General features: G+C 36.9%; 1 protein-coding gene across 1 annotated transcript in view; it reads left to right on the top strand.

The window, feature by feature from the left end:
• The window catches only part of unc79 (UNC-79 domain-containing protein), a 1,082,710-nt gene that overhangs the window by 249,391 nt on the left and 816,845 nt on the right, over positions 1 to 16,474 (top strand). Inside the window, exon 13 of the mRNA XM_090389680.1 lies at positions 5,661 to 5,847. Coding sequence (XP_090245806.1) covers positions 5,661 to 5,847 — 187 coding nt within the window. The remainder of the gene's footprint in view (positions 1 to 5,660; positions 5,848 to 16,474) is intronic.

Genomic DNA, 16,474 nt, shown 5'->3' with positions numbered 1-16,474 from the left:
TGTGGCCTGCTGGAATGAGTAGCCCCTCAACTGCTAGGATCCCCCTTTCTGAGTTTCCACAGGTTGTAGGCCGTGGCAAACATGCCAGATTCCTATAATGGTAGCCTGGAACCTGGACTGTGGGTGTTGGATCCCAGTAATGCTAATCTGGAGGACTAACAGCATCAGTGGGAGGTCCTCTTACCACATACAGGTGTGAACCATAAGTATGGACATCTAGCTTTCGTAAAAATAGAAAAGAAGAACTAATCTAGCCAGAACCCGAATAGGTCATACTCACCTCACACATCTCTACCTGCTTACAGGAAATGATCCTCTGCAGTGTGCACACTTCTCGCAACCACTTACAATAAAACATATACTCCTTGAATGTAGCTTGTTCAACAATGCCTGACGAACATCTTTTGCTTTCATTTCATATCTACACCAACCTCTGTCTCTCATTAGCATGATAGATAAAGAAGCAAATCTCTCTGAATCCTTTCTCTATTTAAAACAAATTCAAATGTATGACCATTTCTAACTGCTCCCCATGCATTTCTCATAAGTGAACTAAATTAATTTGGGAGGCGTGATATGGCCTAAGTAGCCCTTGCGCCAGAAAATACCATAACAACAACACGTACAGGTGCCCACATCAAGGGGTGTGATGAAAAGTAGTGAAATTTATAGCAGCTACAAGTTTATCTGTAATTGTAGAAAAGGTTAAGCTAGGAGAAGCAGATTATAAGAAATCACTGGCTAAGAGAGCCCAGAATGGGGACAAGGAGTTTTTCACATATGTGAATACAAAGAAAAGAAGAGCAAATCAGATCAGACCCTTGTGTATTGAGTGCTGGAATGTCTCTTATATAACCTGGCCGATATAGATTAATTAAATAGGTACTATGCATTAAATTTACAGATGAAAAACACTTCATGGTGAGGAGAAACTGTGTGCATGAAGTGGGAAAGCATGAAATTAGTGATACTAAGATTTCAGAAGATTATTTATTAGAAAAACTTGACCCTAAAGGCGACGGAGGTGAAAAATTGTGCATGGAGCTATTAAGGTTAATTATGAAGTCATCACTGGACTTAGGAGAAATTTCCTTGGACTGCAGAAGACTAATACAATACATAAAGACAGTATTAAGAGTGAAATGGGTAACTACCAACTGGTCAGTCTGACCTAAATGTAGGGAAAGACATGGAAGCAGTGATCAAGAGTGCAGTACAGGATCATTTAGATAGAAATGAAATTCTGATGGCATGGTTTTTTGAAAAGGGAAAAAATCATGTTTAACCAATTTAATTAGCTATTTTGACTGAGTCACTCATGAGCTAGATGTAGAATTTCAGCAAAGTATATGATTCCAGTGTGTTCCAGCTTACAGTAACTTCTGATGTGGAAATGCGTCACATGGAAAAATCCTTAGATGGATTGCAGAGTGTTAAAATATGTTAAAATTTGTTATGTTAAATAATGTTAAAATTTGTTAAAATTTGCAGGCAAGGTCAGGATCAGTAGAGTAGTTAATGATCATTTCCAAGTAGCACTGATCATTCTTCAGGATGATTTAAGCATTCAAGGATGGTCAGAAACTATCCTTGAATGCTAAATGCAGTAGAGTATAAGTTCTTATATTTGGGGAACCCCAGAATAACATAAAAATTTGGTAGCATTGATTGATCCTTAACCAGTTGCAAATTACAGGAATGTACCAATTATTAGAAGGAATGGGCAAAAAGAATGGTTCTTTAAGGTAAAAATATATATTTTACCCACTGTTTTAAATATTTCTTCTAAAATATTTTTCCTCCTGACAATCAAAAATCAATCCTTGGGGTCTCTTAGGCCTCACACTTAATACAGTGTTGAAAACAGTAAGAGACTAAAAAAAATGTAACACACTTGGTGAGATCAGCAAAAGGGCATCCATGAGAAAAGAGACCTTAACCCATTAATGCCTATGAAAAAACTTCCTATCAAAACTCATTTTGCTCAATATTATGGTGAGATTATAAGTCAAGGAAACAAACAATACCAAAATTTCAAAGAAAATATATTTTGTTTTTAGAAAAACAGGGGATGTCAGGCAGATAAGTAATATATTTCGAAGCAGCATTTTTCAGTGCACATTGTTTTCTGACAATTGTTACATGACCACCTAGTTTTTTTATATGACAAGCACAACATTTTAATTGTCTATCAAGTTTTTCTGGAAAGTGATGGCCTTCACTAATTTTCATGGAACTTCCAGCTTTTCGCTTCTTGTTAATGCAGCATCTTGCAAATAACTTCGTACGATGTTTCAACGAAAATATAATTGATTCATTTTTATTCTGCTGTCATTTGGTGCAACTTCCACACATATCTAATATGTATGTAAACAGGACCCACCACCATTTCTTGCCTCTTATCGCTATCCTGTACAAAGATATATATTGGTCATGGGTATCTACACCACTCATTCCATTATTTTATGATGCAAATAATGTAGGTCGTTTTACATTTTAATGTATTATAATTGGTAAAATTAGAACACACGTTGTTATCTTTCCATTTTATACATAATATGCAGTTGATGACATCAAACCTATGGTCATAAGTACCTCTCTCCATTTTTTTTTTTTTTCATTTCTTTAGATGCCATAATAGTGTTGAACTCGATTGTCCCTCACAGTTCCTATAGCTCTAATTTTCTTCTTTTTCAAAAAAATCATCAACGAGTACGTTGTAAAGTAATTGTTGAAGAAAACTTACTTGGTTTGATGGATCTGACATGTGTTCCAATAAATCAATAATCACTCTTGCACCTACAGGTATACTCTTCACATTTTTGGTTTCTTTAGTTGGTTTTCCACAATAGACATCAAAAGCATAGCAATACACAGAAGAACTACTTATCATTCAAATTTTGTAACTGAACCTCACTGGTTTCCCCCTTAATAAATTGTTTGGCTGGATTATGTCCAAAATACTTCACCATTAACAGATCCTTGTGAAAAAAAACCCCACTGGCAAAATTGTTTTATGAGCTGTTTGTTTGTTATTTGGTTTTTAGGAGCATTAGCAACTAAGGCCATATTGCTCTGGGGATATGCGGTGGTCATTCCCTGACCTTTCCGCATCCTCCGTATTTGGTAGTCACGGTGGTCGAACCCCAGTCTAATCAAGAAGCGTGTGCTATGCACTGCTGCTCCTGCCCACCAGGATATGGAGGCGCCTTGTTTTATGAGCATGTTCATTATTGGCCTAACTTTGTACATTCGATCTTGACAATTTCAATTTCATCATTATTGGCTAGATGTACAAATCTCTTCATTTCTAGGTATCGATCTCTTGATATGGCATTATAAATGCATGAAACACCCAAGCCCTCATCCAGCAACTAATACATCCTTTCTTGAGGAAGGTTGTGATATCCTGTCAAAAGCAATATTGCAATAAAACTTCTTATTTCTTTGTTGGCGATAGTAAATTCATGATTGTTTTTTTGGCGAGCATATATAGTCTACGATTTCATTGCTAAAAAGTTTTTCAAATATTTTGGGTGGGGATAAATCTTTTAAGTCATTTATCACAGCATCTAACTCACTTATAAAGCAAAGTTCATTTGTTCTGAAAGGTGCATATTCTGTATGTCTCTTCAGCCATTTTACTTTTTCGAAATCAAGATATACCATTGAATTACTACCACTTTTTCTTCTTCTGAGTTTAAAACATCTTTTTCATTGGTATCTTCAAGTGAAATTTCAATAGAACCAGGAATTTCTTTTGTAAATGAATTAAGGTCCTGTAAAACATCTTCATCGAACTCTTCACAATCTGCCAACTCGTCCAAATTTGGAGGTAATATGCAAATTTCAAAAACCTCATTTTTATTAGATTCTTGATTTGCAACACCTTCAATAGCTTTCTCAAGTCTGGTGTATTTTTTCTTGCCATAAAAAAATCTTTGGTTCCATTATCGCCCAGTTTATGATTCACTATAAAAAAATAAAATTTGTATACAGTAATGCCTAACGTCTTCATTTGAGAACGATAAGATATAAACAAAAAAAAAATAACTAGAAAAAATGTAATAAATGAAATTTTGTTCTTACTTACAGCGTATATTGTGTCTCTACATTTGATTGTAAAACAAAGACAATTTAAAAAACACTCTGTATTAAAAAAAAAATTATTGATAACTTCCATGAGTCACTAGAAAAATAAATTGGCCTCTTGAAATGGTTACAAGGTTGGTACTGAAGACATCTGGCACTGACGTTGGTATATGAATCATTTCCTGATATTTATAGATAAACAATATAGAGAAATATTTCATGGAATTGCAACAGTTTTAAAATAATAACATTTTGAATTAGCGTTCCCATATGAGTACGCCAGGTGCTAATGGGTTAAAGGAGACTTAATTGAGGTATATAAGGTTCTGAGAGAAGGAAAGTAAAAGGAAATGAAATTTTCACTCTTAAATGATTTCAGAACTATAGGCATAAATTCAAATTAAGGGAGGGGGAGGTGTAGACTGGATTGCAGTAAGTTCTCCCTTAACCAGTGAGTTATTCATTACCGGAGTACGTTTCCTCTGTGGATGAAGGAGGCTGACAGCTTGAGGAGATATCAAAGATCCAGTGGTGGTCACGTATGTGAGGAGGGAGTCAAATAGGTATTCTTTCTTTTTTTTTTTTTTTTTGGCTAGTGCAGCAAAAGCCCCATGTTTTCTTGCATTATTTGGCTAATATACTAAAAAATATAATAATATACTAAAAGTAAAAGCATCATCAGGCCTATAAGGCTTATTTTTTGCTTATTTTGGTCAATGCTAGATTAGGCCTATTAGATTCAATCCTGCATTAGGCCTGTTTTGCTCAATGCTGTGTATGGAGGCTATGTCCTACTTGTACAGTAATCAAGTATATAATGTTCTTATGAATTACCCATTTGAGTGATTTGTTCTTTTAATGAACTGTACTTTGATGAATTGCCTATCGACGTATTAAGTTATTTTTATGAATTTTTCTAGGTGTATTGTCTCTTGATAAATTGTTTTTAGCAAATTTTCTGAGTAACTTAAACTTAATCAAAGTTGCATAGGTTCTTCTGAACAGTTGCATCAAAAAACACATAAATGGTGTGAAATTGAGCAGCACACAAAGAAGTCTGAATGTCTTAGGAAAAGAAGGACACTAATCTCTTTCCATCAAACTCAAACTCATTTCTGAGATAATCCTTCTAACCTTCATGTGACTTTTCAAGATTGGATGGAGTTGGTTTCAGTTACCGACATTGAAAGCCTTAGATACTTTACATTCTTTGCATCAAGTTTCCTTTTGGGTACCACTGGTGACAGTTCTATTCACCTACTGTTTAATACTCATGACTTCTAATCATCCAGTGGCATGGCTTCTGAAAATTTATTATCCATTTCTTGTATCTTGGTTTCTGAACTATCATCAGCCTGAAAAAAAATTTGCAGCGTAATTATGAAATATTTGTCTTCTTCCCATAATTGTATTTCTATATTACAGTGAATATCCTTTCTTCACATAGAACCAGTGACAGTGTTTAATTTAATTTATGAAAGTTCTCCCTTGTTGTTTCTTCTGTAGTGAACTTTGCAATATTTTCTCATAAATATTAGTTTTTATTTATAATAAGTGTGTTATTACAGTTTGATGTGTGAAGCGCAACCGCTTGGAGAAAAGCATGTTTCTGAAAATACAGACAGACACAGTCAAACAGGTTTGCAAGATGATGAAGGAAGAGAAATAACATCAGTTGAAGAGAGACAGCTTCTTAGTCGATATGGAATATGGATGTTAGTTGGTCTTTGTACCCCTACAGAAGAAACACCTGTAGTAAGTTGTACATATTTAACCTACTTTCACTCTTCTAGAAATATTACAAACTAGAAGTTCTGTAATTAAATTAGTAATGTTATAACATAAGAAATGATTGAAACTTATGTGAACCTCTGAAATCACCTATAATTATTTTTAAAAATACAGTAGGCCCTCGATTTAACGGACTTCAGATTTAATAGACAAAAAATTTCTGTCCTAAAGGAAAAATTTAGAACCTATTTATATCTGATAGCATCACAAATAAGACAGCACATCTGTCTGATGTGCAGCGCTATCAGACAGATGTGCTGAAAATTCCTTCTAATGAAATAAAGGCTGTTTTACTGCTAGATAATGAACCTGCTCACCCTAATGCTGAGAGGTTAATTAGCAGGGATGGGAGAATTAAATGTGTTTTTCTGCCTCCTAACACTACCTCGCTGATACGGTCAATGGATCAGGGTGTAATCATTGCATGCAAGAGGTTGTATAAGAAGTTTTTGGAAAAAACAGAAGATGCAGAAAACAGAAAACGGAAGACTTGCATAAAACTCAACTTACGCAAAGTTCCATGAAACGCAACCCTTACGTAAGTTGGGGAGTGGCTGTAATTTATAACTCGCTGCCTAAAATAAAACTTTCTGCAATCCAGTCTAAACATTTCATCCTGTAACTTGAATTTATGACTCTTAGACTTCATTCATTTTACTTTTGCCTCTCAGAGCCTTAAACACCTCAATCAAGTCTCCTTTAAAGTGCCTAGTTTCCAAGCTGTGCAGCCCACATATTCAAAGTCCTTCCTCATATGGATGCCCTTTTGCCGATCTCACCAGACAAGTTACCAATCTTTGGACCCTTTCAAGATGCTTGATGTCTTTTTTTAGGTTCAGTCTCCATACTTGAACAAAGTATTCCAAGTGTGGTCTAAGAATAGCCTTATATAATGGAATTATGACATCCCTATCCCTACTAGCATGTTCAATAAGTCATCAATAGGACACCATGGGCCTTCCTTGCAACCTGTCTACAATGCTCAAAGAACTTCATGTCTGACTGTAATTTAACTGCCAAGTCCCTTTCTTCCACTACTGACTTTAGTTCAACTCCACCAAGTGTATATGTTATTTTGGGGTTACTGTACCCCAGGTGTACGCTGCCACTTTTCTGACCATCCCTGAAGTCTATCTAGGTCACTCCGAAGAAGCTCTGCTTGGCTGTGATCATTAACTACTCTACCAATTTTTACATCATCTGAAAATTTTAGACGTCATGTCCTCTATCATTTAAGAACATCAAAAACAACAGTGGTCCCAATACTGAATCCTGGGGAACCCCACTTCTTACTTACCCAATCTGAAGAGTAACCATTTATCACATCCCTCTGCCTCCTGCCTTGAAGCCAACCTGCTATCCATCTTAGGATTTTCTCTGTGATTCCATCTTGTTCCAGCTTATAAAGTAACTGCTCATGTGGGACTGAGTCAAATGCTTTGCTGAAATCTAAATAAACAATGTTGAAATTATTCCCTCATGAGTGACCCTATCAAAATAGCTAACCAGATTTCTTAAACATGATTTTGCCTTTACAACACCATGCTGTGTATCTTTCAGAATTCCATTTCTATCTAAAAGATTCTGAATTCCACCCTTGATCATTGCCTCCATGATTTTTCCTACTACTGAAGTTGGACTGCCCAGTTGGTAATTTCCCACTACATTCTTAGAACTGCCTTTATGTATTGGAGATGCATTGCACTTTTCCAATCACTCACTTGCTTCCTCCCTTAAAATTAAAGGGTATATGTCATCAACCCAAGGACCCTTACTCGCCTGTAGGCTCAAAAGTTTTTTCATTAAATAATCATGTGGAATTTCAATATTATTAATTAAGGCCGCCGTAGCCTAGTGGTCAGGCACGTGGGTACATAAGTACAACTGCCTTGAGTGACCGGGGTTCAAGCCCGTGACTGCTGAATACGGTGCTGTTTCTTGTATTCTGTCTATCTTGTGAACTCCTCTGACCGTTTGGTCGTCCCAGAGTATAAACAAAAAATTTAGGGAGTCCACTCTTTGTTCCTTCTCGTGCGGTCACACGTTTTGAAGCTCTGCGCTAAGAGCCAAAAATATAGTGTTCGTAACAGTGCACCATGATGAATCAAATACCAGAAGATTCCGTTTAATATCAGCGATCCAATGATGGAACTATCGTCCAACTCTCTATTACAGGTAAAATTTTATTGTCATTTTTCTGTTGCATATATTGCAAACATCACAAAAGGCTTATCATCCACAGTAAGCTATTCCCCAAGTAAGGCTAAACTGTGTATGTAGAAACCTCACGAGGTCAAGGTTGCCACACAATAGTGCCGATTTAATCCCTCAATCATTAAGTGGGGTAAATTCCCTAGTGGCCTCCTCCCTAACATCTAACGGCCAGCAAGTTCAAATAAGTCCATTGAGCGTCGCCTTAGAAAATTGTATTAAAGTAACTACTATTCTTAGCTTAAACTTAAAAGTCATTTGAAAGAAGGATATTCTACATTCACTATACTGTAGAAAAATTTGTGGAATTTAAACATGCCAAGTCCTATTCAGAAGAATACCATATATGCCGCAAAAAGCACGTGTAGCCAGTGCGAAAAGCCTGCGGCGCGCACCGTGCAATGTGTCAGCTGCTCACTCAGCTTAGGGGCTTGTTGTGTTTATAATCTTTCAAAATTATCATTATCTAAGCAAAAATCCTACTTGTGCCAAGCTTGTAAAACTCCTGGACATAAAAAAAGTACTAGCAAATAAAAAGTCAAAATCGAAAGGAATTGAGACCCAACATAATAACTCTGTTAATATAGATAAATCTAAACCACTGTCAATAACAAACGATGGGAACAGTGATGTCAGTCCTGCTGTCGTGTTCATCTCAGAGAACTCTGTAAATGAAAATGAAACTCGTCGCCTTAGAAAATTGTATTAAAGTAACTACTATTCTTAGCTTAAACTTAAAAGTCATTTGAAAGAAGGATATTCTACATTCACTATACTGTAGAAAAATTTGTGGAATTTAAACATGCCAAGTCCTATTCAGAAGAATACCATATATGCCGCAAAAAGCACGTGTAGCCAGTGCGAAAAGCCTGCGGCGCGCACCGTGCAATGTGTCAGCTGCTCACTCAGCTTAGGGGCTTGTTGTGTTTATAATCTTTCAAAATTATCATTATCTAAGCAAAAATCCTACTTGTGCCAAGCTTGTAAAACTCCTGGACATAAAAAAAGTACTAGCAAATAAAAAGTCAAAATTGAAAGGAATTGAGACCCAACATAATAACTCTGTTAATATAGATAAATCTAAACCACTGTCAATAACAAACGATGGGAACAGTGATGTCAGTCCTGCTGTCGTGTTCATCTCAGAGAACTCTGTAAATGAAAATGAAACTCCATGTGAGAAGCCAACCATCAGTGAAGATTCTATGCATGGAGACATACTAATTGGTCAGAAAACAGACAGTTTGATATTGGAGAAAACACCCAGGGTTTATACTAACGACAAAATAGCTGGCGAACACAGTGCACCTGCCATTTCTACACCAAACTCTGCAATGAATTTTAATACTGGGATACAATCTCCCATAAATAAGAGTTATGTTGTTAATGCTAATGGCAATCATACAACCCACATTAAGCCAGTTGTCTCCAGAACGCAACTCCACAGAAATCGATGTAGATGACGGCATATTAGTGATAGTATTGTATATGCCAGCCATCATAATGAAAACCTTGCTGATGCTGGTTCTAACAGTGAAAAGAGTATTATAAACTTAAATGAATTTCAATATTCAATTTGGCAGTCCCAAATAAACAACAGCGCGAGTCTAGATGTCCCAAGTGAAACACCCAACTTGGTTGTGGAAGCTTGCCTAGGAACCAACAAAAAATCTGACCATCGACAAGCAGATGACAAAAAACTAGATCTAATTATGAATGAAATAAGACATCTACAACGACGAAATCAAGCCAGAACTGAGCATAGTTCAGAATGTGACACTTTATGTATAAAACATCTAGGTAAAACATCCTGATAAAACATCTAGGGGCGCAACCTGAAGATCTCAGGGATGAAGTTTTCCCTATGCGAGAACAAAATAAAACTGTCAAGCATATGATAACAGATCTCTTTGACTTATATAAGTCTAACCACAACCTTGAACAGAAGCAATTGGCAAATCCCAAGCACCTCATTCAAATGGTTGAGACTAATGAACTGTCACAAAGAGAGAGCCAGCATCACCTCGAAAACGAGAAAGGACAAGTGAGCCTATCAAAGGTTAATGATCGACTACACAATACTTCTTTCAGAAAAGAACACCTTACCTCTATACATAATTGCCTATGTCCTGACCACCTAGCACAACTCTCAGGGCACCTTAGCCAGTCGGAATGAGTACTTAGGGAGCTGACATTTCCACTGCAAACCAACCTTAGTAATCTAACTAATGAAAACCAACATTTAAGATTCCAAAACCAAGTAATTTTAGACAAACTAAATGACGTAGAAACACAACTGCATGACTTCAAACAATTTGTTAGTGAAATGGGAATTCCTACAAGTCAACATTCACTAATAGAACCAATATTAAACCATCCTTACCCCAACGAACCTCAAGAGAACCACTCTGGATAGTATGACTGCTACCACTGAGATTCCACTTCATGTGAACGAAGGAGAGAATGCAAACGAATGTGCCGAACTTTAGAAAAAAAAAAAAAACATGCCAACAACAACTCGCTACACAAAATTCCTACTCCACTAGGCTGCCATGTCTGCGAAAACATGATACACCAGGTTTCCCAGCAGTGACTGAAGCATCATGTACAAGAGGAATCATAGTCCCCACCCAGACCTCTGTAAGCCCTAAAACAAGCATAATGGATTTGACTTTAATTGAGTATCCCACATTTGCAGACAGTCCAAATTCCCATAGTCGAAAACCAAAGTAAAAAATTTAAGCATGTCCCATCTAAACCTAGTCTCTCTCAGCGAACTACTAATGTATCAGTTGGTACGAACCTCCCGTTGATTACTCGGGCAAGAAGACTGGTGGACATATACCATATATCAGCTGTTTTCACCCGAGAAAGGATCTTCGTATCCAGACTGGGCCCTGAGACAAGAACAGAGAGCATTAAAAGTCTCTTTTTGATGGAATATGGGTTTGAAGTGGACGTAAAGAAATTGTAAGAACCAAAAACCCATGCTATGCCTCCTTCCTAGTGATATGCACATCTAACGTGACTAATACTGTCATGAACCAGAAGAACTGGCCTCCAGGAACAATGGTTAAGCCTTTTAAAGAAAGACGCCCCGTGTGAGGGCACAGACAAAACTCACAATCTAATCCAACGTAGCAACTAATGGCTAGTTTGGAGACTGAATCAAAAACTATGCAATTGCGATATTTCCTACAAAATGTCAGGAGTTTATCTAATAAGCGCCACTCCCTCCAAATGCTTTTATTTCTCAGAGAAACTGATCTCATCTGTTTAACAGAGACCTGGCTGACAAATGAGCAACAAATTGATATACTTCTTAAAACTACCCCTTACAAAGGTATCGGAAACAGTAGAGGTATGGGAAGAGGAGGGGGCGTCCAAATATTCTTTCCAATCCAGTGGCAGGCGACAAGAGTTAAACTAAGCCAGTCTAACAACTTTGAAGCTTTGTGTGTAACACTGGTGAACCGACAAGTGAAAATACAACTCTGTTTGGTTTACCTCCCTCCTGACCATTCCGAAGTTACACGGATTGAACTCCAGACTTGGTTAGTAACAAGCCTAGCCCCTACTCAACAAACTGTTGTAGGTGGAGACTTCAATATGCTAGTCCCAAAACATGTAAAAGCTCTACAAGACTTAATGTTAACCTTGAATTCTTTAGACCTCAGGAGACATATCACACTGCCAACTAGAAAAGGTCAATCTTTAGATCTAGTATTCCACAACTTCCCCAACTGTAATAACATACCCAACCCTTTCACATTCTCATCAGATCACTCACCTATCACCTGTACCTTCTCCATACTAACATTATTGGGAAAGAAAATTAGAAATTACTATTTCACTCTGATCTGATTTTTTCTCCAAAATTCCTGAAACCTGATATAGTTATCACCCATCTCCCCACCATTAATTGGGATAATTTATCTTCACTATCTGTTGAAGATGCAATCCAGAACCTAGCTGAGCAGTTGAGACATATCGCCATGATCGGAGCGTCTAAACAAGTCAGAAGTACTAAGAGAATCCAGCGGAGGTTCCATTCGGATATGAAAATTGCCTTTAGAAGTAAGCAGAGGGCATATAGAAAATGGTTAAAATCGAGAAGCAGTACAGACCACAAAACCTTTAAAAGAGAGAGAGCTTTTCCTCCGCTTCAAGAGAGGAGCACATCAACAGTACATATTATCCCAAATTACAAAAACCCGGAGAATTTTCCCAAAGTGCAGCAACCATCTCAACATGGATGAAAATCTATTGAGGAGTAGACTTGCATATCTTTCGATCATCAAGATGCAATACTGAAGTTTCAACCCTACCTAGTGTAAACCAGAGCACTCTTTCTGCCATGGATGATGTTATAATCACTTTGACGTGATAAATGGCCTGCCCAACAAAGCTACTAAGGGCCTTGATGGTATACCACTATTTATAGTTAAGGTGTGCTCTGTGTACATTGTGGATCTTCTCTTAAACATCTTCCAGAAGATTCTAAAGACAGGCACCATACCAGAAATTTGGAAATCTTATTATGTCAAACCAGTCCCTAAAATTGGAAATCCCAAGATGCCTAAGGACTTCCATCCAATCTCCATAGGATGCACATTATTAAAGATATTTGAAAAACTCATACACCCAGTGATTATTCAACACTGTTTTGCTCACCGACCACCCTAACTCCACACAGTCCTGCACCATAGGCCCACGACCTCTAATCTATGTATTTAATTCTTCCTATGTATGTAGTCAACCTATGTATTTAATTCTTCCTATGTATGTAGTCAACCTATGTATTTAACTCTTCAATTATCAAGATCTATGTTATTTCAGAGTGAATACAATTAAGCAAATGTATATATCTATTTAATAGTTATTATTATACAATAATTATATTGTAAAGATCTGAAAATTTGTACAAAAGTGTATAATGTATATTTTAAAATTTCTGTACACCCTCCTAGCCCATTTGCTGTACAGGGGGTGAACCTTGTGTTAATAAACTGATAGTAAGTAAGTAAGTAAATATTTTTCAACTTCACTTCCATAATTTCTCATTGACATAACTGGTTTTTCTTCTGTAAATATCAATGCAAAATAATTGTTGAGTTCATCTGCAACATCAGCTAGGGTATCTAATACTATCTTGCATCCATTACATAAGGGTATACCTTTAAAAAATCTGATCTGGTTTGTCCCTCCTTTGCATTTATATATGTAAAGAATTCCAAATCTCCACTCTTTGTTCTCTTTGCCAGCAATTTCTCATAATTTTCCTTTGCCAGCCTACCTAACCTTTTCTGTGGCACTATTACATATCAGTTTGTAGCTGTTATAGGCTTCAGTACTTTTTATTGCTCTGTAACTTTTCCATTCTGTCTTTTTCTGCTCAAGTAATCTGGCAACTTCATTGTTTATCCAACTTGGAATCTTCCTCCTGGAGTATTTTTTCAATGGTATATATGCATTCAAGGCTTCTGTGATTAATTGAATTATGGTATACCTTTAAAAAATAATGGCTTAAGGTGCTACATGGCCTCTATTCGCTCTTTGTGAGATATATACCCAGTTAATATAGGCCATGGAGCACCTTAAGCCATCATAATTTCCTTTTCCTGAAATTATAACCATTCCTTTGCCTTTAATTACTGCTACCTCTCTCTCTCTCTTCATCATCCACTGTAGAACTCCGTGATCACTTCCTGCTACTGGTTCCTGTACTGTCAGCCTTATTATGGCATCTGGTTCATGGGTGATGATCAGATCTAGAATATAGTTTTCCCTATTACTTTCCCTGACATGTTGATACAAATAATAATCATCTAGTTGATTTAAATATTTTGTCCCCTATGTCGAGTTTCCTTCCCATTTTCTCCAATCAATTAGATGCAAATTAAAATCACCCATAGGAAGGCATTCACACTTACTTGCCATTCCATTTACATGTAGAGTAGTGGCTCTCATCATAATCTTCACAATCATCTGGCCTGTAGATTATACCCACTCTCATTATACCTTTGCTTCCAGCTATTTCACATCATACAGATACTATACTAGCATAGGAAACATCTGAATCTGGGAAAGCTTTTGTCGTGCTCAGGCTGCTTTTGATAAGAAGCATGACCGCACACACCTTCTATCTACCCTATCCTTCCCAAATACATTGTACATACTGTACTGAAACTCATCATCCCCTATTTCCAGGTGGCACCATGTTTCCGTAATCCCTATTATGTCAGTGTTACTTGTCCTAACCAGCAGTTCAAATTCGCTCATTTTATTGACAGTACTTCTGACATTACTGTATAAACAATTAACTAAACAGTTAACTATACAAGAACTTAGTGTTCTTGTATAGTTAACTACCCTGATACACCCCTTGAAGTTATTTAAGCTTGCTTCCCTGGCATTAGCTACCTGCTGATTTCAAACATTTCTGCCCTCAGAACATCTTGCTAATATGACCTGTTGTAGTAACAAACAAGAACTCTTGAGGTATATATGCAAGCATTACTTTGACCTATCTGATCATCAGATAAACACTTATCTCTATTACCCTTGTCTCCCCCCAAAATAGCAGTTTCCCTGAACCTTTAAGGTATCCTCAATGATACTAGCAAAAACTCTTGCTCCACTTTTATTTCAATGTATTCCATCTCTACAAAACAGATTCCTCCTACTTAAAACTGCAGGCTAAGCTGATAAAAGTTTTCCCCCAAATGCCTTACAGAGTCCTCCAAGTCTTGAGTTAACCTACAAGGCTTTCAGCATATAATCCCTCCTATCGTGCCTGGGCAGAATTACAGACACCTAGATATTCTGACCTCACTCGTGGCATTTCTTCAGCAATCCTATATTTGTTTAACAAATTATCATATCTTGTGTGTTTAATATCATTAGTCCCCACATAAATAATGATATTCTCTTTACCACCTTAAAATCTGACAATCTGGGGACATCATTAATTGTTGCTCCTGGCAGACACACCCTAGTTCTAGCCCACCTATCCTTATTACAAAAAAATATTTCTTGTTTCCCTGACAATGGAGTCTCCTAATAGAACTAAGTCCTTCTGAACCAAAGAAGTTTGCACTTGGTTATTCTGCTGTGGGTTACGAATCAGGAGTGCTTCACTTGGTAAGTGATAGATTACTAGAGTCTTGAGTCCCTGATGAGTTCCCCGTTACATTATTCTCTAGGGCAAGCACCCATTTTTTTCAGTGACTCAAATTCTTCTAGCAATGCACCAAATTTTAACCTTAGATTGTTACACTCTGTACAACAATGAAAAAGAAAAGAATTGCCAGGTGAGCTATGATTATCCACTAGGTTTACCTTGGAATACATGCTGCAGATTCTGCAAATGATGAAATCATGATTCACATGATTTTTTTTACTCCTAATTTTTCTGACTGCCCTCTTTCTTGGCTCTGGAGATCTGGTAATCCTAATGTGGTGGTATAGTATGTGATAACATTTTTGGTAAAATCAAATATATGATGCTAATAAATGCTACAGTATGTTCGATTCCTGTTGAGCATTCATTGAACTAGTGAATTTAACTGTTAGGCCCACTTTTTTTTTTTTTTTTTTTTTATGAAAACCCCAAACACGAAAGGTATCAAAACCTATAGTACTTAGTACCGTGCATGGGTTGAAGGAGAAGTATGGGGGGAGGGGGATGCCGGAAACTTTGCTCTAGAGACTAAACATGGGTTTCACCACTTCAAGCCTCCAATAAGCAAAGTGGTGGTATTTCACCGGTTGATGAAAGTCATCTACCACCTACTTATCCATTAATTTTATATGATGGAGTTTTATTTTCTGTTGCTGACACTTTAGTAGCAAAGAAAGTTAATTTTCAGTGAAATGAATGGCATGAGCCATTTTAAGTCAAAGAAAGTTCAGCAACAACAAAGTGATTACAAATTAATATTGTCCCGAAGAAATTTTCTGTGAAGCAAGTGTTGAATTATGTGTTGGAGGAGCAGCTGTAGTGGTAGAAATTAAGCACACCTAACTTTCTCACATAAAACAGCTCCAATTGAAATTGAAAAGGCACTTACTGCTTAAATATTTTTAACAATGGGCCAAGCTCCCTGCTTGGAGGAACAAAAGTTAACAGCCAGATATGCTCTTATGCCATTAGTAAAAATTTGATACCTCAATTGACTGTTACCAACAAGCTCAGTGCACTGCAAAAATTGGCTGTAAAGCACAGCTGTAATGTGTGTAGATGAGAAATCAGCTCCAAAGCAAAGCAAGAATGAAGAATACCTGATTTTGGCATGTGATGCAAGAAAGCAAGTGTATGAGCTTATGCAGCATCAGCCAAAAAAAAAAAAAAAAAATCACACTATTCCCTCCAAATGCC

The sequence above is a fragment of the Mastigoproctus giganteus genome, chromosome 2 (genome assembly GCF_048544385.1).
Source record: "Mastigoproctus giganteus isolate SK-2022 chromosome 2, ASM4854438v1, whole genome shotgun sequence".
Lineage (NCBI taxonomy): Eukaryota > Metazoa > Arthropoda > Arachnida > Uropygi > Thelyphonidae > Mastigoproctus > Mastigoproctus giganteus.
This window is presented reverse-complemented; position numbering and strand designations above follow the sequence as displayed.